At 37.2% G+C, this 26,500-nt stretch overlaps 1 protein-coding gene across 3 annotated transcripts in view; it reads right to left on the bottom strand.

Moving 5' to 3' along the window:
• Positions 1 to 26,500, bottom strand: part of SLC4A10 (solute carrier family 4 member 10) — a 257,305-nt gene that overhangs the window by 38,801 nt on the left and 192,004 nt on the right. For all 3 annotated transcript variants that reach the window (XM_027865793.1, XM_027865794.1, XM_027865792.1), the window contains 2 exons: positions 9,362 to 9,467; positions 751 to 912 (listed from right to left, as the gene is read on the bottom strand). In XM_027865793.1, the coding sequence (XP_027721594.1) occupies positions 751 to 912; positions 9,362 to 9,467 (268 nt within the window). The remainder of the gene's footprint in view (positions 1 to 750; positions 913 to 9,361; positions 9,468 to 26,500) is intronic.

A 26,500-nucleotide genomic window follows, 5' to 3' on the forward strand; every position in this document is an offset into this window, starting at 1 on the left:
GTAGAACATCGTAAATTAAAGCAGGACCTGACTTATGAAGGGCTGTCTTCAATGTACACCAAACACATGCAGTGGCTTTTGCTTTGGCTAAAAAGAAGGGTTACTCTATATTAGACGATAAAATTCAGCCTAAAAGAAAAATAAATCCTCCACCTTGGTAGGGGAAGGAGGTGGGGACCAAACAGAAGGCCTCTCTGGCAGGAATAGCACTTAAAGCATTTTCCCAGTCTGGAAATTTTGATTATCATCTTCAGCTCACCCCCTAAAGAGCTTGTTTTTGGCTGGATCAGACGTTATAGGTGTTACTTTGCTGCATTAAATATTGAACTAAGCTGTTTCTGTTTATTTTCGATTCTAAACATGCAGATGTAATTGGGGTGGGAGGAAGGGACTGACACTTCTTTTTGCATCCATTGCCTACAAATCTGAACAACATTCCAATAAGCCTTGCATCTTATATCAAGTAGAGCCTTACAGAGGTTCTATAAGGTCTCTGTTAGCCCCAAAGGGGATGGTGCATGATGGGTTATGAAACAGAACTGTATCTTAATACAGGCAAGGTGGGTAGGCAGCCACACAGGGTACAAGTAACCAGGGTATAGAGGAAGAAAGTTATAGTTGCCTGTCATTGGCATTTGGAAGTGGGAAAAGAGTGTATAGATGAAGCTCAGTCCAAATGTAACCGCCATTCCAACATAACATCTTTCATATTATATTGCCCATTACTAATGAAGAATATGACCAACGTACCTTTGTTGGAAAATACCGGCTGGTCTTGAATTGCTTCAATGTAGATGACAGGGTCACTGTGGAGAAGAACAAAATCACTGACCAAAAGAGGACATCTGGAACATATGGATGCTCATGTCCACAGGCTCTTCCAACATATTCTCCATGCAAAGAGTTACATTCCTGTTGAAGAGAATGGAAACAAATAGTGAAATTATGGAAACACTTGAGATTAGAACACACACATATACATATTTGATGTAGCTAGTTTTTGTTTAAAGGTCTTTTTAAAGGTTTTTGTTTAAAGCTTACATAGCATAAGCTCCCATTAGATTTTCTGAGGTATATAGCCTCTACTATCAGAGATCAATCTGAACATGAACATTCTTAAACTCTTTCCTTTTTAGGTCTAAGTTATAAATTCTTGTCATCTATTGTAAGTACGTAGGAGAACCTAAGGTTTATCAGTCAACAGGGATTTATTAAATGTTTGCCATGGTCTTGATACTATGCTAGGGAGAACTTGAAAACTAGTGGGAGAGGCAAAAGAAGCATACATAATAAAATTAGAAGATGAGGAAATATTGTGATTCAGAGGTGGGAGAGATCATTGCAGGCTAGAGTAGGTGGAGAAGATCTGATGGAAGAGGTAAGGACCTGAGCTGAAAAATGAAGACTAGATATATCAAGGAATAGAAAGGAAAATTGGAAGAGAAAATTTTCCCATTTTAGTAAGTATACCTATGATTTAAGATTAAATGTATTTCAAATGTGACTATAAGGATCTACCTGGATGGCTAAATCAGGAAAGTCATATTGATCTGATTGTGAAGAAATTAGATGCCAGACATAATTTGTCCATCAAGAGAAGTCAGTTATAAAAACCATAACATTTTCTCATTGTTCTATGGTTTCAGTTGGGAATGGCTAATAGCATTTCCTGGGAAATTAAGCATCAAGAACACGATGATCTTCCAGTTATTCCATTATCGCCCCCCAAAATATCTTGAAATTAACCACCACATTTTCAAATGAGCATCTTGTTTTCAAGGTATCCAAGATATCCTTGGTTCATAGACTGGCAGATAGTTAGAAAAGAAAAGGGCATTCAAGTTCATTTGGTCCAACTACTTAATTTTTCAGATGAGGAAACTAAGATTCAGGAAAGCTCAGTGACCTGTCCCAAATCACATAAAGCTAGTAAATGGAAGAGTACATGTAAGTGTGTTTTTCAGTGGTTCAGGAATGGGGCAAATCGTAGGGAAAATGCAGTAGAACACATGGTCACAGCAAAGAGAAAGTTGAATAATTTTCAAGCAAGCATCAGTGCCAGGTAGAAAAAGGTCAGAGAACAGGTTCATTAGAGCCATTTTCCAATTTTGGAATTAGGCAAGTGAGTGATAGAAGAATAGAGGGGAGATTAACAGGGAGAGAAGATGCATTTCAGTTACTGTTCCTTTACACAACTTCTTTGTCCAAACTTTTAATCCTACCAAGTAAAGAATTCCAATCCAATTCAACAAGCATTTATTAATAATAACAGAAAAAATAATTGCTAACATTTATATAGTCCTTTAAGATTTGCAGAACATTTTGTTAATCCCATTAGGCTTCAGCAAACCTGGGAGGTGGGTTACTGCTAGTAAATGTCTGTAGCAAGATACAAGTTCAGGTCCAATGCCCTATTCATTATGCTACAGTGTCCTCATATTAAGCACCTATTGTGTGTAAGGTGCAAGGAGAACAAAGAAAAAACAATATCCCAAAATCCCTGCACTCAAGGAAGCTGTAGTCTACTGGCACACCTTTTGATGGCAAATGTGTGTATCCAGTAGGGAGGAAGCTTGCCTAACTGCCTAAAACCCACTCTGGGGTCTGTCTCTCACTCATCATTACATATTTTTTATTTACGGTAATTGGCACATTATCAGAATTAAGCCATTTGAAAAAGCAAATCCAACGAAAGAATGTTGATACATTCAATTAATTAATTAATATGTAGAACAAGGCCAACATAAAGGAACAAACAAACAAAAAAGATTCTCTGTCCTGGTCTGCACATGAAGGGGCACTAACTGCCTGTGGAAGCACAAGGAGGCTAGAGTGGGTCTCTGTTCCACTTGAACCCCAGATCAATCCTTGCCTTAATGTTTCCCCCTGGGCCAGAACAATGCTGACAAATAGCCAATGAATACAAAAACCCACAATAGTTAAGAAAATCACCATCTGCATAAAGAGGATAGTGGTGGTGGGCGGTGTGTGTGTGTGTGTGTGTGTGTGTGTGTGTGTGTGTGTGTGTGTATGTGTTTGGGGGTGAGGGAGATCATATTGAATCATATGGGAAAATGATAACTTTGCATAGCACCTGCTAAGAAAAAACTAAAAAATGAGGTAGAGAAAAATGAAGACTTAAGCATGTTATTCCACCCAGCACATTTTGGCAATGATAGAAATTAGTCAGATTTTGGACCACTTAAACTTAGAGTGGGAAAAGCAATTAGACACAGGTACTATGAAGACACGCTCAGAGTACCAGATAGGAAAAATCTATTCTGCCTGTTATCCTCCATCATTGCTTCCTAGAATTTCCCAGGAAGGGAATAAATATTATAGTCTTTCTAATAACTCATTACACCATGAGGTGGCAGCAGAGTCCACAAAAATTTTCATTCTTCAGGAAAGGCTGAGAAATTCTTAAAAAGACCCCCACAGATTATGATGAAGAAATAAGGTACTCCAAAGTTTGATCTTTCTTTTGTTCAAGATGAAAAGGCTTGACATATAAATTCTCATTTGGGAACATGTTAAAGGTTTTAGCTTTCCTCTTTTCTGCTGAGCAGCTGAGGCAAATCTTTTCTTGAGTTGGTCTGTGTGGTACAAGCAGATCAGGAAAATTCTGTCCTCTCTGATTTATATCATAGAGCAGTTTGTAATTGTGAAGTCCTGTCAATTTTTACTTTCATAACATCTCTCTATGTCTTCCTCTCCTCTAACACCGCCACTATCCTGGCGCGGGCTCTCATCACCTCACACTTGGACTATTACAATAGCCTTTGAGTTGGTCTTCCTGCCTCAAATCTCTCCCCACTCCAGTCTATCCTCACTCATCAAAATGATGTTCTTAAAGCACAGGTCTGATCATGTTACTCTAATATTCAATAAACTCGAGTGACTCTCTGTTACCTCCAGGATCAAATGTAAAATCCTCTGGCTTTTAAATCACTGTATGACTTGGCACCTTCCTATCTTACCAGTCTTCTTATCCTTCCTCTTCCTCCATATACTCTGATCCAATGACACTGAACTCTTTGCTGTTTTTTCAATGAGATATTCCGATTCTGGACTCCTGGGAGTATTTTCATTGGCTGTTCTCAATGCCTGGAAAACTGTCTCCTCATCTCCACCTCCTGGATTCCCTGGACTTCTTCAAGTCCCAGCTAAAATTCCATTTTCTATGAGAAACCTTTTCTGATTCCCCTTAATAATAGCATCTTCCCTCTGTTGATTGTCTCCAAATTATCTTGTTTGTACATTGTTATTTGAATGTTGTCTCACCCATTAGAGCCTTTAGGGCAGGGACCATTGTTTTGGACTTTCTTTATATTCTCAGTGCTTAGCTTAGCAGTGTGCCTGGAACATAGTAGGTGCAGAATAAATGCTTATTGACTGACTAATGATACTTCAGCATGTCAATAACGAGTTGGTCCTTAGGAATATAGTATTCTATATCTACAAAAAGAAAACAAAAATACTCCAATTCAACAAATCTAGTAAGAACCTACTATGTATGAGGTACTGATCAGGGAAAACCATGATCCAATAGGAATCGTTACGCTCACAGTCACAAATAATCATAATATGTTAAGATAGAAAAACTTAGGAAAACTCAGTTATGTTATCTATCCCACATAAGCCTAGACCTCTCCAGAAATAAAGTTTGTTTTTTAGTTACCTGCAAGAGCTCTGCCCCCTTTCCCAAGGCAATTTCTCAAAGTGTAATGGAAAGATCAGTGGATTTTGGGGTCAGAAAATCTGGACTCGGATCCTGCCTCTATCACTTATTATGACCTGTGACCTTCAGCAAATCGTTTCAGCCTCTGGACTCAGTTTCCTTATCTGTAGAATGAGTAGGTTGGACTAGATTACCTCTGAAGTTCTTTCCAACTTTAAATCTGTGATTCTAAATACCTGTTATTTTCCAAACCACTCTAGTTGTTCTTAACCTCACTTGAACTTTGGTGAACAACAGGGACACAATGTAGTTAATAAAAAGCCACAATTTTGTCAATCACTTCAAACTCTTCTCTCTCAAAACTTTTGTAAGAATAGTTAAAAGTAGCAAAAGTGGACTAATATGTATATAAAGTGTTTTGTAATTCTTCAAGAACTATATAAAATAATAATGACAATCTTGATTGTTATATATTCTTTTCTGGATTCCTTTGCAAGTGAAAATGTTATTGAAATTCTGAAAGACGATCCTGCAGAAGAGAGGAAGACAAAGAGGAGGAGGATCTAAAGGCAGGAATAATTAATCCCGTCATTAGATTGTCTTGCTCATTCCTTCAAATGAAATGGTACACAGTAGGTAGTTAATAAATGCTTGTGTTCTTCCCCTTAAGTTCTTGGTTTAAAGTCCTTATACTCTTCTGCCTCTGTATTTTCTTTGGCTAGATCTTGATCTCTACTATGCATGTCATTTCACAAATGCCTTTTAACATGGTACAGTCAAAGTCTCATCCACTAAATTTACTTGATAAATTATACTTATTTATAGGAAACTGTAAATTTTATTTAGTTTACTCTCTGTGAATCTACTCAGATTGCAGAGCAGTGTGGCTTAAAAAAAATCATACAAACAACTCTAATCTGGGTTTATTTATATGTTTATATTAATTCCAGTCTACCTTTCTTCCTTTGAAGCACCATATTCTCCCCAAGCAAAAAAAAAAATGAATTTTGAGAATTAAAAAAGGAAACTATCAGCATGTTTGTTCATAGTTTTTTTCTACTTAATAAAGGGCTCAGACTACAACAGGTATATATAAAATAAATCTCCACTACCAAGGTCTTAATGTTAGAAAGTTTGAGTGTTGGTCATTCTTTTTTAGGAAGAAGGAATCAAATTTGGAACAAGTATGCTGGTCCCATTTATGTGTATCTGTAACTAGAGAACCTAAAGTTTTAACCAGGAGAAAAGACTTTGTCTAAGCCTGAAAATTGGAGAGAAACAATTATTTTACCCATCAACTAAAGTATCACGAAGGATACAAATAAGACATGGTCCCTTCCCTGAGGAACTTTGGAGATGGAGAAACCAGACATAAACATATGAAAAATTAAATAGCAATAAGTGAGATAATTAATGAAACAATGGAATACATTTAGGATTAGTTGTTAAATGAATGGAATAGACAATAATTCCAGAGAACTACTCCTGTCTGATAAGTTCTGTATAGATCTGGAACAGTACTTTGCCTTAAAATCTTCTGGATAATACTGATAGCATAGAGAAATCAACCCTTTAAGAAGATTATACACACACACACACACACACACACACACACACACACACACACACACATTCCTTTAAGGAAAACTGAGTATTTTCTTATGCTGTCTTTAAATCTAGACTTTTCAGAAATGAGAATACTTAGCCATTGTTTATCTTTTCTCATGGTGAAAAAGGCCATTTATGATGAAGAATAGCAATTATACATTGCAAAAAACTGCTTTTTGCTATTGAAAAATAATATGAAAATTTCTGCCAGAATGTTTATGCCTAGTGGGTGAACAAAAACAATTTAGATTTGCTTTGATTGGAAAATACTGTTCAGAGTATAATGTTTGACCCTCAAACTTATAATTCTTAAAAGGAACCATATGGTTATCTAGATTACTATAACTATAAGTCCTTCTTTCATAAGGTACTCTGCTGGACTGACTACTTTACATTTAATTATTATTCCTGTAATCATGTAGTATGGTTACTATCCAGAACATATAAAAGTCAGACCCATTGCTTTCACTGAAATTACATTATCCTTTAAAATCACAGGTGGAACTGTTTGGCTTTCAGTAAAATATAATTTGGACAGGTAATGCTATGTAGTGAATAGAGGGCTAACTCCCAAGAGAGGAAGACAAGTTCTGTCTCTGACACACACTATTTGTGTGACCACGGACAAGTCACTTAATGTCTCAGGGCCCCAGTCAATGCTCTTAAGCTTAAAAGTCAAAGGACAGTTGCCAGTCTATATTGAAGTAGTCAGTTTCCTTCTGGGAGTCCCTTAAACTGATGAAATTGTAGAATAGAACTGAAAAAAAAATACAAAATAGAAAAAAAAATCAGCTACAGATTGAAGATAGAAGAGTATAGAAAGTGAATATTCAGCAACAGTAATTCAACAGACAGTGATTAAGCATTCACAGTATGCAAAGTTCTGTATTACTTTACTTTGGGGGAGATAGAAAGTTTTAGGTAAGATGTAGCTCTTCCCTTCATAAATCTTACAGTAGGGGAATAACACAAACACAGAAAACTATAGTATACAATTGCATAATAAAAGTGTTAGAGAGTTGTGGAACAAAATGTTGATTGAGAATACTAATGGGGTGAGGAGGAAGGGAAAGGAAACAGGTGACATTTAAGTTGAATTTTAATGGATAAATTGGAATTTAACAGATGAGGACTGGGAAACAAGGGCATTTTAGACATAAGAACCACCATAGGTAAGGTTCAGAAGCAGGAGAGTTCAGATCGGATCATAAAGTATATGAAGAGAAGTGATAAAAGATGAGGCAAGGAAGGTAATATGAAATCAGTGTGTGTGTATGGGGGGAGGTTGGATATTTGAACTTTACTTAGTAGACAATTAGGAGCTACTAAAGACTTTTGAGCAGAAGAGTGACATTAATAGATTCATACAGAAGAATGTATATCCTAACAGCAGTGTGAAGGCTACATTAGAAGGAGGTAAAAAGTGGAACTGGGAAACTCATTAGGAGGCAACCGAAACAGCCTAGGTTGGTAATGATGAGAGCTTCTACTAGGGTGACAGCAGTCAGAATAGAGAGGAGAGGATGAATGTGAGAGATGTTACAGAGGTGAAATATACAGTATTTTAGAAATTGAATGTATACAAAGGGTGAAGGAGAGGGAAAAATCAAAGATAACACTACAGTTTTGTAGGAGACTAGGTGACTGACTATTGTCATGTAGAGAAATAGTGAAGAAAGAAGGAGAAACAGGTTTAGGAGGTAACACAGTGACCCAGTGGGACATCCAGAAAGAGACAGAGATGTCCTGGGAGCATCTAGGGATGCAGGTGTGGAGATCATAAGAGAAAGAAAACAGCCAGCCTTGAGGGACAGCATTAGACTTGGGATCAGGGAGATCTGGGTTCAAATTCCACCTTATACACTCATTAGCTGGGTGACCCTAGTCAAGTCTTTTAACCTCTCTGTGCCTCAGTTTCCTTATCTGTAAAGTGTGGGGGTTGGACTTGATGCCTTTAAGGTCCCCTCTTCCAGCTCTAAATCTATGATCCTATGATCTTTTATGCTATGACAAAGAAAAGAAGACAGATGGTTGTGAGGGAAAACTGTGAAATACAGTTGGGTGGAGACAGAATTTTTAAAAAATATATACCATGAAATGGGACAGGTACACATACAAAGCCACACACAACAGACCAGAAGAAATGGTAATGGGGAAGCAGATACGCTGTGGTCCAACCAGTGGTTTCCTGACCCTAATAGCTTCCTTCCCCTTTTCAATCTGACTGGCCCCAGCTTCCCTGATACAGCTTCCTGGTCTGGGGGTACAAAAGATCCCAACCTTGAGTGGTCTCCATTGACATCAGTCCTACTACACATGAAAATCCCATTTTCATATCTTGCCCTTTATTGTAGGAGGTTCTTATTAAGAAAGGTATCCCAATTATCTTTTCAATCATTCCCTTGGCACATTTGACCCAAAATACATAGCAGTTGGCTTTATTATTCCATCTCCTTTGGTACATCGCTATAGAAATTATTTGAGCAGACTGCCATAACAGACAAACCTTTCTGCTGCCCACGGCTAGTATTGAGAGAATGCTGCAAACAACATTTCAGCAGCTAAACTGAGATGTTAACAAAGCATCCCCTCCCCTCAGTGTAGCCTGAACAGCTGGAGAAATATTGGGTGGGGGTGAGGTGGGGAGGGGAATTTAAAATAAAAGCTTATAGATTCTTTCCACACAAGGCAGCTTTGGTTTTGCCATCTGGTAGAATTTAGGTCAAACCCGTTGTTGTCATTAAATGTGTTTTGACTTAATCTCAGTCATAGTCCCTTGTTGTTCATATGTAAATTTGTCTTCAGAGTAAAGGCACAATGAGACTCAGTCCTATTTCTCACATGAGCATGTACATGATGATGATAAACCAATAACTAGTTCATTAAAATGTAACTGAAATTGCTCAGGTTTAAAAATCTTTCTGCATTTCTCTAATGACACACATATTTTATTCTTGTTGTCATTTCTAAATCTTAGGAGAAATGACTGGTTTCAAATTTTAACAACAGTTCCGTCCCTCCCAAAAAATGATAATATTCATGCTCATATTAATCTTTCAATATTTCACTTACTGACACAGTTAAGTTCTTCCAAATTATGTCAGAGGCAGAGATATTGAATTCTCTCCATTCCTTCAAGGTATCATTGCTAGGATTATGTGGTTCCACACAGTTACATCTGAAAAGGCAAAAAAGTATTTCTTTTTCATTTATAAGTTTTTATTTATCAGCAAATGTTAAATTAGACTGTCTGTACATAGGCACTTCTGCTCACTTGAGCCTAATCGAGTATTTTTGATTCTCCTGTCTGTTGTCCTTTCTCTCCTTCTACTTCTAGAAAACAGGGCAGGCAATTCAATTAGGCAGAATCCAATCTGATTCAACAAATATTTATTGAATATATGAATAAGGCAATGTGATTGGTAATGAGGGAAAAACAAGATAAATCAGAGTATCCAGGTCCTCAAGAAGCTTACTGTTTATGATTCAAGGCACATGCTGCTCCTTCTCCATCTGGAAAATTATATTTAAAAATCTAGGTTGCCTCAATGTCCACCGAGTCAATTTCTGATGCCCCACTAGGCTCAGTCAAACCCTGGCAGACCTGATAGGCACCATTTGCTTTGAAATTCCCCAGCCAAGGACAATCAAAGGCAGCTCAAAGATGAAGCCATATCTTGATTTTTTTTCCTCCATGTTTTTCAATGTAACATGCTATTTATTCAAATAATAAAATCCAAGCATATCACACTACAGAAAATATATAGGTGAGCTTTTTTCAAAGTCCCATTATTATAAACTTCATTTAATAGAGAAAACCAGACAGGTATTGATTAAAATGCCACAGTTGAGATACAGCTAGAATGTAAGGAGTGTCAGTATGCAGTGTTCTTCCAGTTGAGCCTTTGGGGAGGGTCAATTAATCATTCAACCAAAGTTCTTTGATTGTTTACCTTATTAGGTGCCTTGAGGGACACAAGAAGATAATGATGCATTCTCTGCTTTTGGAGAACCTTCCAGTTTGTCACAGAATCATGGAATCCGACAGTTTTAAATGATCTTGGAGGACATCTAATCCAACTATACTTAACTGAAAATCCCCTTTAGGTTGCCACTTACAAGGTATAAGCCTCTAGGAAGTGGGAATTCAGCACTCTCCTTCCCCCTGCCTTGCCCCCACATCAAGCCTTAATCTTCTTTGTAGCTTCAATTTATTATTCCTAGTTCTGCACTCTGGAGACAAGAACAAATACAACTCCCCTTCCCCAGGCAGCCTTTCAAATAACTGAAATCTGCCCTCATGTGTCCTCTATTCTCTAGGCAAAACATCCCTAATTCTTTACCCTATAGTTTCCCTTCTATGGGCCAATGCCCTTCCTCAGCTGTGGCACTCTTACCTCCCTCATTACAGCTGCTGAATCTCTCTTAATGAATACTAGAATAGAATTAATTGGGAAATGGGGTTGCATGTACATCAAAGATGATCTAACAAGAAAAAATATAGGCACTTCTAAATTCCAAATGTGTTGCTTTCCAAAAGCTTAGTTGTAAATTGGTTGCTTGGAAATGAAGGTGCATTTCCCATGATAAAAATCATGCTATAAATGTTACTTATCTTTCCCAGACAAACCCCTATTTAATCCATTAGGTAATTGAATTATATTATGCCAATGAGATCATGCCACACAAAATTTAATTGAAAGAACTGGGGGTGTTTAGTATAAAGGCAATGGCAGAAGAGCACAAGCTCTGTTAGGTCCTAAGAAACTAGAAAGGCCCCCATGGTGGATCAGTCTAGTCAGATTTATTTGTTGTCTATGGGGACAACTTAGCTAATTTCAGATTGGCTGATGGTTGATCATTCGATGATGGGTTTTTTTTTGGTCACAGTGACTCATAAAACTCCTATTAAAGCATTGGGTGGCTGTGATCTTTATTTGTGGAGTGAGTGCCCAAACTTATGAAATCACAGGTTGTCTGAAGTAGAGAAAGGGAGGTAGTGCATTCCAAAATGGGAGAAATGTATGAGGAACAAATGGGGGAAAGCATATGGTGTGCTCAGAAGATAATGGATATTCCAGAATCGCAGCATTTGAGAGCTATAAGGGACGTCAGCAGCCATCCAGTCCAACCCATATAAGAAAGGAATCCCTATTATAACACACCTGACAAGTGGTAGCCTCATTTAGCCTCTGCTTGAAGACCTCCAAAGGGAGGAACTCACAAAACCTCAAGGCAGCCTATCCTACTTTTGGGTAGATTTAATGGCTCAGAAGATTTTGTTGATATCAAGCCTAAATTTGATTCTTTTAACATCTACCCATGACTCCTACTTCTTCACTCGGTAGCCAAATAGAACTAGTTTAACTTCTTAAATGCCTAAAGGAAGCTTTTATGATACCCTGAGTCTCCAGATCAGAATCCTTATTTCCTTCAACTGATTCTCATTTGACATAGCCTCAAGGCCCTTCACTACTCTGGTTGCCCACCTAATGCCACTCTCTACCTTAAATTGTCCTATCTAGAACTGTACACTTTACTCTGGATGAAATCTGAGTATGCACAGTCAGTAAGACTATCACCTCCTTATTTCTGGAAGCTTTCTTTTCAACGAACAAGTATTTATTTTCTCCCCCTCCAAAAAAATCCCCAAACAAACCAAAATCTATATAACAGATGTGCAAAATAAAAAATAAATCCCCACATTGGCCAAGTCCAAAAATATGCATTTTATTAAGCATATTTAGTTCATCATCTATATCTCAGGAGGTAGACAGTATGCTTCATCATTGGTCCTATTGTGGTATAAGAAATGCTGCAACAAATGGTTTCAGAAAAATCTAGGAGGATTTATATTAACTGATGCAGAGGGAATTGAGCAGAATCAGGAGAACAATTTATACTATAACAATGTCATAAAAGTGAACAACTTTGTAAGACTTCATAACTCTAATCAACACAATGACCAATCATGATTCTTGCTGATATTTTTTTGAATGAGGTCCAAGATTTCATATTTTTTTGGCTGCTACATCACAATGCTCACTCACATTGAGCTTGGAGTCTATTAAAACACCTAGATCGTTTTTTTTGGAACAACTGCTATCTAATCCCTGTGAAGTTGATTTTGAATTTCATCTTACTGAATTCATCCCAATGCTCTAGGCTGTCAAGATTTTTGGGGGTCATGTTTTCATTAGCTAGGGGTGTTATCCCTCCTTGGTTTGTGCCATCTGGAAATTCCATTTATGCCTTCACCCAAGTCACTGGATGCCTTTATACAAGTCAGTTTGGACTGAAATAAGTGGGCTATAAGTCTAGAAAGGAAAGCTGTGACTAGAATATGGAGGACTTAAATTTCAGCCTGAAGTGTCTGGTCTTTATCCTTTAGGCAATGGGGAGTCATTGAAGATTTTAAAACAAGTTAGGGATGAAACTTGCATTTCATTAAGGTCAATCTGGTAGTGGTTTGCAGGATAAAGTGTCGCAGGGTTAAATGACCACAGTCCAGAAGGAAGGTTAAAAAGATATATCAATAGTCTAGACATAAAGTGATAGGAGATCCAACTAAAGTGGTAGTAATAAGGATGAAAAGAAAAGAGAGAAGAGAGAGACATTGGAAAATGACTAGATATGGGCAAAAAGGGGAAAGAAGAGTCAATGATTTCTCTTGGGTTTAAGGCTGGGAGCCTGGGAGATTAGTAGTGTCATTAACAAAAAGAGCCTAGAGGAGAAAAAATGTTTGGTTCTAGACAAAATATGGATTTTTAATTTTTTTTTGGAGCTAGAAGGATATGAGAAAGTATTTGGGGGCAAGTAGAAGAGATGAAAAGAAGACAAAGAAGAAAGTTAAAGAGATGGCAGGCTAACTAGAAGGACAACATGGTATATAGTGGAAAGCGCACTGGAATTGTAATCAGAGGATGAGTTTTTCAATTCCAGCTCTGCTTTTGCTATGGGTGTTACTTTGAAAAAGTCAGTTAACCTCTCTGAGTTCCAGTTTCTTCATCTTCAAAGAAATGAAAAGCTTAGGCTGTATTAGAATATCAAAGGTTCATTGCAGCTCTAATTTCTAAGATCAATGTCACAAAAGGCAAGTTAGTAAAGAATTTCAGTAAGGAGGAGATAGCCAACAATGGTAAATGTCACAGGTTCTTTGAGAAATCTGAAGACTGAGAGAAGACTCTCAATAAAAAGGATCATCAGTAAGGGTAGTTTCAGTAGAATTGAGGGTGGGGGTGGGGACAGAAGCCATACTGCAAGAATGTGTAGGTTAAGCAATGAGTAGGTTGTGAGGAAATGAAGGTGGTAGGTGAGACCTCTAATTCAAGAAGTTTGGCAGTGAAAGGAAGGTGAGAAATGGGACTTTAATTAAGGGAACAGAGGGTCAAGTAAATTTGTTATGCTTATGCTGTTTTCATTATTTTTTAATGGTCTTTCTGCTTTCAATCTTTCCCCCCTTTCAGTGTTTCCTCCACATAGCTGCCAAAATAGATTCTGTTCAAAAATGTCCAGTAGCCCTCTTTTACTTCCAAAATAAAATAAAACTCCTCAGCCTGGCATTTAAAGAGTAGTAATATGGCTACAATCTACTTTTCCAGACTTATTACATATTATTGTTTCACAATTCAATGTTCCAGGCAAAATGAACTCCCTCTTCAAGAAGACTTGCCCACATCCTGTCCCATCTTCTTTAGCAGATTGCCCTACTAGCATCCTCCCCTATACTAACCTTCAATCTCTATCTATCCACTGGCTCCCTTGCTACTATTTTCAAACACACTCATGCCTCCCCCATCTTTAAAAGACCCTTGCTAGATCCAACCATCGCCACTAGCTATCATCAGATATGTCTCCTTCCCCCTCCCCTCTTGGCTAAATTCCTTGAGAAAGCCATATATACTAGATGTTCCTATAGCCTTCTCTTGTCTTTCTCTTCTAAACTCTCTGTAATCTGGCTCTTACTTTATTTTACTAAAGCTGCTCTCTCCAGAGTCATCAATGATCCCTTAGTTGCGAAATCAACTAACCTTTTCCTAATCCTCATCTTTCCTGATCTCTCTTCAGCATCTGATGCTGTTGGTCACTTATTTCTTCTTGGACACTCTCTCCTCTTTAGGCTTTCATGCTGCTGCTCTCTCTGAGTTCTCTTCCTACTTGTCTGATTGCTCTTTCTTAGTCTCCTTTGCTGGATCTTCATCCAGGTCAGCCCTACTAGCTGTGGATTTTCTCCTGGGATCTGTCCTGGACCCTCTCTTCTTTTCCTATACTATTTCACTAGATGATAACAGCTCACATGGGTTGGCAATGATTCCCAGATCCATACATCCAGCCTTTGTCTCTTGAATGCCAGTCACACATCCCAATTGCCCTTTAGAGATCTCAATCTGGATATCCTGTAGGCATTTCAAACTCAACACATTCAATTAAGAATTTCTTACCTTTTCTCCCTAAATATTCTGCTCTTCACAATCTTCCTATTTTTGTCAAGGTCTCAACAATCCTCCAGACTCCTAACTTCTGTGTCATCCTGTACTCTTCATTTTTCCCACATTCCATTTATCCAGTAGTCAAATTTCATCATTTCTACCTTTATAACGTCTATTGAATATAACCTGTTATCTCTGCTCAAACAGCTAGTATCCTAATACAATCCCTCCTCTCATCTCTCACCTCTCATTTAAACTCTTTCGATAGTCTACTAATGATCTCTTTGCCTCAAGGGTCTCCCCTCTCCAGTCTATCCTCCCCTCTCCAGTTACCCCTGTGATTTTCTTAAAGCTCAGATCTGATATCATCTTCTCTTGTATTCAGGGTGGAAGCGGGGAAGGGAACAGGCATTTATTAAGTGCTTACTACCATTTACAAATATTATTTCATTTGATCCTCACAAGAGCCTTGTGAGATAGATGCTATTATTATCTCCATTTTACAATCAAGAAACTGAAGTAGATGGAGGTCAAGTGACTTGGCCAGGATCACACAGCTAGTAAGTACCTGAAGCCAGATCTGTATGATGATGACTCTGGGTTCTCCAAGTCTATGCTAGCAGAGTGAAAGTACTGGCAGGTTCCCTCTAGCTAGAGAGGTCTGAGGTACTGCCTTTATGTCTTAGGTGGGGAAGAGTGACCAGGGTATCGAATTCAGAGTGCTGGTCTCTGCGTACAAGACCTGACTTCTAATCCTGCCTTGGTCACCTTCTAATTGTGAAGCACTTAACAGTGCTGGCTCATAGTAAGCACTGTATAAATTTTAGCTATAATAACAACAATAATAATTATTATAATAGCTATCATTGACACAGTACTTCAAAGTTTTCAAAGTGATTTACATTGGTTATTTCTAGTACCTGACACAGGATTTAAACTCAGGTCTTCCAGACTCCAAGTCCAACACTGTGCCTCCTAGTCGCCTCTAATTACTTATTAGTTGTGAGATGCTCAGCAAGTTCCTTCACCTCTGTTAGCCTCAGTTTCTTCAGCTGTAAAAGTCATAATAATACCACCTACCTCACAGGATTATTGTGAGGATCAGATGAGATAGTGTATGTAAAGCACTTCACAAATCCTAAAGCTATATATATATATATATATAAATACTAGCTAATATTACTGTTTGAGAAAGAGATAGCTTAGTTTAGGGACAGCTATCACCATATTGGCCAATCTTTTTTTTTTTAATCACTATAACTATCAAGTTTGGATTGTATAATTTTAGATTTAGAGCTAGAAGGGAATTGAGAGATCCAGTTTGACACCCTTATTTTACAGATGGGGAATACTGAAGTTAAATGACTTGCCCAAGGTCACGTAAAGCAGCAAAGCATTATTCGAACCTTTATTCTCTAACTCTACTGTGTCAATGGAGGGAGTTTTCACATTGATAAAATCCAAAGTACTAAAGTGCCATCCATAAAAATCACTGAATATTTTTTTCCCAGTTAGACTAGAACCCATGACCAATGAACTCCCATTCTGCTTTGTGAAGTTTTAATTTCCATGTCTCTTTGCACAGTATTGTGTAGAGGACTCCTCCTTTTCTTCTACCTTTCAAAGCTCAAAATCCTAGGTTTAAGATTGGAAGCTTGGAAGAGTCATCGAACCCTTCCTAGACTTTGATTACGTGTTTGGCACAGGTGAATTGTCCTAAGAGTGTGATTTACATGCAGTGTTCATGCAAAACCATGAACATTGTTGTTCTCTCCTACAACAGCACAGATGATAGATTTCCTCTCTGCTAGAGGAGATTTATAGGCTCTAGTGTTATGTAAGAATTTTGAAAAATGGCTACGGGCCAATCTGTTCCAAAGCTCAGCCAATGGCTGTGTGCCTATAATGGTTTCAGGAAAAGCCATTGGCTTTTTGAGATTGTATGTCTTAAGATTTTAATTGAAGTTAAGCTAGATTCAGAAATAGGTAATAAAATGAGATAAAATCTCTCTTCCCTGCACTTGCATCTATGCTATTGTGTTCTGTCCAAAATTAAATAAAAGAGGTAGAATTAAAACAAGAGTGATGAGATAAGAGTTGAACTGGGCAGAGTTTTTTTTCTGTTGGCTCCAGTTTGAATACTGTCTTATACCAGGGATAAAGTAATGCCTGCCACTAATGTAACTGGAATGGAATAGCCAGCCCATCTTTACCCAAGACACAGCATTACTTTGCTGGCCAAATTTTAAAACAGCACCAAAAGACATCCATAATTTGTACATGGTGGTATTGTTTGATGCAAGATCTGCCAAACAGAAGCCTCACTATTCGTTACTGTCTGGAGAAAAGCCAGTGCCTTAATACGCAGTCATCTTGATTGCACAAATGGCTACAGGATGATTAGGTAAGCATCTTAATTAAAAGTCCTAGCTTAGGAAGTCATTGCTTTTATTTCAAGACATAATGGAGGAGATGAATCCTCTTATTAGGGAAAGGCCCTTTGTTGTCTTTTCTGGAAGAGAAAATTGAGTAGAACTACTGTCAGTGTGTCATTATCACTGACGTTAGTCCCTGCATGGCATGATGCTCTCCATTTGCCTTTGTGACTATTATCAGAATCTTCCTGTTTTGGATGAACAGTTCCTTTGTAACCTTTTTTCAAAGCCTCTTTTGTGATAAAAATAGTCACTTTAGTACTCTACATTAAGTTTGCTGTTAGAACAGGTCAAAAAACCCTTCTAGCATGGTTTGGTTATCACTGTTAGGCTCATTATCATCATATGGTATTCCAAATCGCCCACATGCACATGAACCACGAAAAGAAATCAAGCATGGTCCTTTGAATTCCAAATACTTAGAGTAGTGGTTCTCAGACTTTCCTCTCCATTACCGCACAGTATTCTTTGCCCTGAGAAAAGGTGACACACTGGATGCTTAAGTTGGCAAAGAAGAATGGCTCCTAGGAAGTCAGGTCTCAACTCATTAGCCTAGTCTTAGGATTCCTTTGCCTCTTCGTCCATTGAGCTCCCCCTTTCCTCTCCTCTTTCTTTACTCCCAAGTTTTTCCATCAAATGAGGTGGTTTTGTGCCTCCTTAAATAGAATTGCTATATTGACCTTCCCCACACCATGCAGGAAAAAACAAACAAACAAATGTTTTTCTCTGTTTGGGCTCTGATGATTCATAACATTAACTGCAGAATCAAAAGGAGTTGAATTTATGGTGGAGGCCAAAGCAAGGAGTTTCTAATTTGTGGAGTTTCAAATGGATGTGTGGAGGGCAAAAACAGTGGCACAGAAGTATGTCATGGTCCTCCCTTTGAGAATCACCTCTTACAATCTCCAAATACAGACTATAACATGCAAGAAGAAAAAGTCTCTTTGCAAATTCTCCAAACATGGCAGCAGAATATCACTGTTACCAGCACCAATACATATTAAATATATTAGAAAGAGCTGTCTTCCCTTCAATTTCTTTTCCAAATTACATGACCATTGGAGACATCACTATTTTCTTGATCCTCCAGACTCATCATTTTGTAATGATTCTCAAGTCTAATCTCTCTCTTCATCCATCTGTCCATCTATTTATCTATCTATCCATTCATCCAGCCATATATCCATTTATTCCAGAATATTTTTAAGCACTCTCATCTGCATAGCATTGTAGTAGGTGGGTGAGGACTAAAACAAACAGAGAATACAGTCTCTGCCTTGAAGGGGCATCCAATTTAGGGGAGCTTTTGATATTTTCCTCTCTATATCTGACCTGTCCATAGTTCTGCCAATACTTCTTATGTCAAGTCAACAAAAATTTATTAAGTGCCTACTATATGCCAAATACTCTGCTAAGCACTGAGGATAGAAAGGCAAAAACCCAACAAATAATCAAATCAAAACAAAAAAAAAACCTACTTCCTGCCCTCAAGGAGCTAACAATCTAATGGGGGAGGGAACACAAAATGCCCAACAACTATGTGCAAATAAGATACATATAGGATAAATTGAAGATAATCTCAGAGGGAAGGAAGTATGGTCTGTGAAAGGCTTCTTGATATATTTCATTTATATATGTATATATATTTCATATATAAGTATCTGTATGTATGTGTGTATACTCATTTTCTTTCCATTTTACTAGTGAGAGTATAATTTCAGGCCTTAATCATTTCATGTCTAGACTATTGCCTTCTTGATGGACTTCCTGGGATCATTTCCAATATATCCAGTTCTTCCTGAAAATTTGCTATTGCCTTCCAGTCTCCTGTGATAAAGTCTCAATTATGAGTTTTGAAGCATTTCGACAATGATCCCCAGCAATTACCTCCCACACTAAGATTCTGTGATTACTTCACCGTTCCCTTCTCTTACTGTGACATGTTTGTGAAGAGTTTTCATTAAGGAATTAAGGAAATGGAAAAACATGGAGATGTGTTGTACAAGCAAAATCAATAGAAACAGAATGCACAAATAAGCCAGGGTATCAGAATTCCTACACTGAAAGAAGACTATTTACTATTCTCAAAATATATTTTGTCTTGCCTAGTCCCTGAAAATTGGCCCATGCCTTTGTCTTCACTTGTAAAATCAGGGCAGGTTCTCTGGAATGTGATTTGGACACCAAGACTTCTTCTGTACACATGGTACTTTCTGTTCTGCATTGGATCTGAACTTCCTACAATCAAACCCACTCTTTTGGGTTAGGCCACTATTAACTGATTTACTCAAATTCATTCACACAAAGTTATGGCAGAGCCAGAATTAGAATTCAGGTAATAAAACCTTATGTTGGTGCTCATTCTCTCAAGTTAGGTATTATAGTGGATAGAGTGTTGGACTTGAAATAAAAAAGATCTGAATTCAAATCCTATCTCAGACATTTACTTGGCATGTTACTCGGGACAAACCATTTAACCTCTCTTGGCTTCAGTTTCCTCATCTGTAAAATGAGGATAATAATAATACTTTACAGAGTTGTTGTTAGGATCAAATGGAGTAACATATGTGAAGTGCTTTATAAACCTTAAAGTTCTATATAAAACTATGAAATATTAAGCAAAGCCACTGCCTGATTTCCTTAAAGGAGAATAGATGCAGAACTCTAATGTGATATAGCATAACTCATCTCTAGACAAGGCTCTTCCTCCTTACCCCAGAGGTGACTGCCCATGTGATGTGATTTTAGTGGTATGCTAGGATCCTACATGCTTAGCTACCCTTGGTAAATTTTGAATACTCCTTATTGTAGGAATCAAATACTTGAAAAAAAGAAGTAATAATTCATCACTTCCCAACTCAGTTCTTGCCAGAAATAAGGTAATGAAAAGTATGTGGGAAGTGGGGCAGGAGAAGGAAGTGAAATAGTCCATGTAACTGGACTCTTAATGGGGTTAGAGTTGATGTGTTAATTGATTTTCTGAACTCTATTTTCTCCTTTAAAATTTCTTTTGTTCCAAGGGATCTTGCCAGATAAAGGAGAGGAGAAGGATACATTTGGAAATAAAGGTAAACTGTCAAAACTTATCTGTCCCTAAAAAGGGGTAGCACATCCCACTCCATATACCTCAATGAATAACAGATTTGAACATAAAAAGAAAACTATAAAAAGATGGGAGAATATCTCATAATGCACTTATCTCAGTTCCGGAGAAGAAATGCATTTTTCTTCCTCTTAAACAAGTAAAAAAATTATTAGGGACAAGATAAATGAGTTTGGTTACATTAAAAAAAATTCCTGTACAATAAATCATATATAATGAAATATTAAAAAAGAAAAATCGGTGGAGAAAATATTTGTAGCAAATGCCATTGATAAAAAGGTGACACCTAAAACACATAAGGAACTACCAAAAGTTTATAAGCTTTATTCCTAATCCAATTCACAGTAGTCAAAGGATATTAATAGAGAAATTTTAAAAGGGGAAATGTAAACATTTGAAAAATAATCAACCTAACTTTGAAGATATGTAAATTAAAACAACTTGGAGGTGCACCTTATACTCATAAAATTGGCCAAAATAATTAAAACCAATGAAACTTAAAAGTAGGTGAGGTTATGGAGAAACAGGTCCACTATTCATTGTTTTTGAAACTGCACACTTATAGAATTTTTCTGTAATACAATCTGGCAGCACACAGCATAAGGTGTTTTTGCTCTTCTGTTTTTAGTTTTTCCATATAATTTTAAAAAATATCTATTGATATTTTGTTTTTTCATCACCATTTCCAAATATATCGCTCTCCCCTCCCCAACACATAGTAAGCCATCCTAGGTAACAAAGATTTTTTAAAAGAGAAAAAAAATAGTTCAAAAAACCAATTACATCAATTTGTGTCTGAGAGTATATACAATTTTCCATAGTCCCCCACATCTGCAAGCAAGGTTTTGAATTGCATTTCCTCTGTTCTTCTCTAGGCCAACTTGCTCATTATAATTAGAGTTTTGTTGTTTTGTTGCTGTTCTTTCCATTTACAGTGTTGTAGTCATCGTGCCTATCATTTTTGGCATTCTGCTTACTTCACTCAGCACACAGTAAATATTACTGAAACAATCAGACCCTTTGTCTCAATCATTTTATTGTGGACAATATACCTGGGTTGTATTTTAAAAAGAATCATCTGTCCAAAATCTTTCATAACAGCATCACTTGAAATCCACCACTCCCTCTCAAAAATGCACCCCAAATCTGAAAACAACCTAAATTTATCTAACAATATAAAAATGATTCAATAAATATGTTACATTAAGGTCATCGAATACAATTAAGATCTACAAGTATGAGGAACATAGGGACATCTGGAAAGGGTTTTATGAAATAATGCAAATCAAAGAAAGCAGGACCAGAAAAAGAGTTGCTACCATCTGTGACCACGTAAAAGGAAAGATGAATGGGGATGAATGGTCAAAACATCCTGAGAGAGACATAGAGGATGTGGCTGAAAAGTTATTGTTGCATTTTATGTATCCAGTGAAACTATATTAAAATGCAATGAGTTGTAAACTATTTTTTCCCTTTTAAAATTCTTTGTAATAAGGATGTTTCTCTGAGGGAGCAATGGGGAGAGGGATAAATGTATTGGAAAATGTAACTAACAGAAAAACAAATTATATCAATACATTTTTTCAAATTAAAATTAGCTGATAAGTAAGGTTAATTGATTGTAGTGATGTTTAATATTCTTACAACAAATCATTTTTTAAAGTGTATCCTTTAAACAAACAACCAATCAGGGATAAGCAGGAATAAAGAAGATGCTTTTGGCACTTAGAGGAGGGAGGGATTGCTTTAGGGCAAGGAAGAAGGTAATTACAAGTGACCTGGCTAAACTGGAAATAATGAGAAGTGCATAAGGACACAAAGGACATATAATCTCCCTTATGGCCATTCTTTACTCTGGAAGCCACGTTAGAGGAAACAGAAGCCATACAGCAGGGGCTATGCGGTTCTTCTCAGATAGGCAGAGAAGCATCTATATTCACTCCTCTTTTTATGGTAGGCTCTGCAGTCTCATGCCAAGCTACTTACAATCAATCAAGTCTATGATAATTACATTCCATCTTTTCTATAAGAATGCTTTTTTAAAAAAGAATGCTTATGAATTTGTGATTCTAAGTTATTGCTGACAACCACATTCTCAATTAGTAGGTATTATCTTTGTAGGTTTCTGCATTTGTATTTAGCCAGAAACTTCTCTGAAAGTTCATGTGGTAGTTAAGATTTTAGTATTAACTTTCCCCTCTCATTTAAGCAGTTTTTTGTGTGCTAAGAGGGTTTGACCCAGGGGATTTTCTGGTAAATGTTTAACAACCAGCTTTCTAGGGAGAAAAAATGTGCTCACAGACACAATTTTAAGTTTAATCTGCATTATTAACATTTTCTCTATATCGCTTTCATAAATCTAGACAATCAATGAAACAATAAATCAAGCCCTCATTTGTAGCATTTGCCAGTTTCTAAGGTGTAAATGCTCAAACTCAAAACTTAACAAGTAACTCTCACACCTGGCTCGAGCTGGCTCCAGCATATTCTCCCAGTACTCTATCAGCCTCTAGTTAAATATGCTAAGAGTTGCTAGCTTACAAAGTCGTGTTGGTTGTGTACTAAAATCCTTTCTGAGAGCACTGTGGGAAGCTTCCGGTCAATAATATGAAAGAGATGAATGAATTCAAGTTCTCTTTCTGCTAAGTTTTGATAGCTTGGACTATCTTTGATAATCTGGATAACACTGGATAAAAGGTGAGACGTTTTTGGAGTGGAATACTAAAAGACAAACTTCATTCTCATAGCAATCATTTTGTTCCATATTTATCTGTGTATATGTTATATTTCTCTCCAGTAGATTGCAAACTCCTTGAGGACAGGGACTATCATTTCTAATCTTTGTGCACCTAGTGTTTTGACCCCTGGGTCAAACCCACTTAGCACACAAAAAATTGCTTAAAAGGGAGGGGAAAGCATTTAGTGCACTAGTGCCTTGCACAAATAAATTTCCTTTGACTCTGACCTTGAAAGGGTTTACACTACATATAATAACATGGCACTGGGTTACTCATGGACAACTCATTAGAGCTGTTTCCTCATCCTAAAATGAGGGGATTGGGCAGGATGGTCTCAGTGATTCTTTCTTTCTTTTTTTCTTTTCTTTTTTTTTTTTTTTTTTTTTTTTTTTTTTGCAGTTGGGGCTAAGCTACCTGTCCAGGGTCATACAGCTGGTAAGTGTCAAGTGTTTGGTCTGAGGCAATATTTGAACTCAGATGCTCCTGACTTCAGGGCTGGTGCTCTATCCCCTGCGCCACCTAGCTGACCCTCAGTGATTCTTTCTAACTATCAATTCCAAAATCTTATGAACAACATATATTTGTGGGCAGTATGTTTGTGAGCATTAAAGAAGTGATTGCATGATCTGTTTTTATTTTTTTAGGCAATTGGGGTTAAGTGACTTGCCCAGGGTCACACAGCTAGTAAGTGTCAAGTGTTTGGTCTGAGGCCGGATTTGACCTCAGGTCCTCCTGACTTCAGGGCCGGTGCTCTATCCACTGCGCCACCTAGCTGCCCCTGCATGTTCTATTAGCACGTTGCTTCTAACCATCTGGGGTACTGAAGGGAAGAGTGTTCTAGAAGGTGGTTTGGGTTTTGTATCGTTTATTTTATTGGTTAGGGTGGGGGGAGGGGACTTATTCTGACAAGGGAAAGTCTTTTTAAATAAATTTCTTCTATTTCCAGACTGTATTTCTCTTTTTAGTGTTTCCCTTTTTGTTAAACCTTTCCAGACAATCTACTTTTATGATTGAATACTTAGTAACTTTGGAGGCTTGCATACATAAACAGAAAAAAAAATATGCTGAGCTAAGTGAATAATGGTTGGTTCCATGACTATCTAGGAAAGCTGATGTTCAACACAGTTAGCAGTTTAATTCTCACCATTAAAGAGAGTTTTTCTCCCTAAGGGAACTTATTAGTAATAAATACTCTCCCACATTCCCTTAGCATTCCAAAGCATCCCAAAGAAACTGACAGTATTGCCAGTTACAACATTGTGCCAAGTGGGGAATTTGCATCAGCATCTTGCAAAGAAAGAATCAAAGGGAGGAAAGCTATGAAATTTTTTTGAGATCACACAGTGAGAATAGAAAAGACAGTGAAATTTATCAAAGGATTTACAATGTACTCATACCATGATTGTATAAGATTATGTATACCAATACTATTCGCTTGCAAAAACAACAACAACAACATTTTTTTTCTTAAGTGTCTGCTGCATATCAGACAAAGTGCTAGGTGCTAAAAGAGATGTGAAACTAAAGGACACACATTTTTGCCTCTATGGAGCTATTAGATATACCATCTAGTGGGGGCGTTAGACATATACCCAAATAACCATAATATAAATTACAAGATGTCTAGGAGGGGTCAAACAGAGTAGTATAAAAGTATCAAGGACAGCGGGATCAATTTTTGCCGGTATACTCCCCAGTTAAAACTGGCAATAGATAGAACAACATGGTTAAGTGGAAAGAGCTCAATTCTATTGGCACAGGAAACTTGGGTTCCACTTTTAGTTATGTTATTGATTAGTTCTGTGACTTTGGATGAGTCATTTAATCTCACTGCTTTGTTTTTCTCATTTGTAAAATGGCATCTGTCTCAAAGGGTTTCCATTAATATAAAGTACTTTCATACATATCAGATTATTTTGAAGATGTCTAAGTGTTACATACTTCTCTAAACAGAGGACCGTGGGGGAATTTGATCCTATTACAAATAACATTTTAGCAGTTTAAATTGACAAGGCCTCTCTAGAGAAACTAAAACACAGTAATTAAAGGAACCTCAAGTAGCTATCCACTTAATTTCATTGCCCCTAGACAGAAGGAAGTATCATGGCGTACTGGACTTTATAAAATAAGGCAAGGCTACACAGTCTCCGAGGGCCCTCCCAGCTCCAGTTCTATCACTCCCGTGTCTGGTGGTGATCTTGTAGTTAGGAAGAACTGGGTTTTGATTCCACCTCAGACGCTTAGTGTATGACCCTGAACTCTCTGAGTCTCAGTTCCTCATCTGTAAAATGGGGATAATTATAGCACCTACCTCACAGGGTTGTCGTGAGGATTGAAAAAGCATTTGTAAAAGTGCTTTATAACAGTAAAATGTTACATAGATGTGAACTATTAAAATTTTCTTCCTATTAATAAAAAAAATCTTAAAAAGAAGACTTTACAACTTCTTTTGGTAATATATCCCAGTATTTCACAACTCTTACAGTCTAGAAATTCTTTTTAATGATATGTTAGGTGAGAGGTTAGTAAGAAAAGGAAGATAATTGAGACTGGAATATATAGCAGGCCAGTGTAGGAAGAAGGAGAACTGAGGAAGAAGCTTCAGAAATGGTAAGCTCCCTTAGCATTGGAATCATAACAAAACTCTGTACAGTGAAATGAGCTTGGTGTTTACAGGATTATAAGGTCACACCAATTTAGAACTGGAAAGTTATGTTGGGGCTAGGTTATGGAGGGCCTTGAATGTCAGGTATACTGTGATATAATATAATATATATTGTATATATGTATATATAACATAACACATTATATGTGTATATGTATATATGTGTGTGTGTGTGTGTATATATATATATATATATATATATATAATATGAAAATAAATGTTAGATCTTTATTTGGTATAGGATGAGGAGCCACTGAAGATTTTTGCACAGAAGAGTAACTTGACCAGATATATTCATAACAAAGACTATTCTGGCTGCCATACAAAAGATGGATTGGAGGGATGGGGAGATAGTGCAGCTGGAACGTTTGTTAGGTGTTTACTGCAATAGTCTAAATGGATGCTAATCAAGTTTAAGAGTATGGTGGCAATGGTAGGAATAAAGAGGAGAGAATGGATGTGAAAGATGGAGAAGTAGAATCGAGAGAACGTAGAAATTAATCAGATATGAGAAATGAAGGAGAGGGAAAGACTCAAAGATAATCCCAGAATTACAAACCTGGAAGATCAGATACTTCAGACAGAAATAGTGAAGTCAGAAAGAAAGAGGGCTAGGGGGAAAGATCATATGCTTAATTTTTGGATTACTGAGTTTTTGGTGCTAGTCATAATCTAAGTTTAGATGTCCTTTTAACAACTGGAGACTAAGATCTGGTTCTCTGAGGACATCAAGAAAACCAGAATCCTCAGAGGAGAGGTTCTCTCTCTCTCTTTCTTTCTTTCTTTCTTTCTTTCTTTCTTTCTTTCTTTCTTTCTTTCTTTCTTTCTTTCTTTCTTTCTT

Source organism: Vombatus ursinus, unplaced genomic scaffold, assembly GCF_900497805.2.
Source record: "Vombatus ursinus unplaced genomic scaffold, bare-nosed wombat genome assembly UNPS02014779.1, whole genome shotgun sequence".
NCBI lineage: Eukaryota > Metazoa > Chordata > Mammalia > Diprotodontia > Vombatidae > Vombatus > Vombatus ursinus.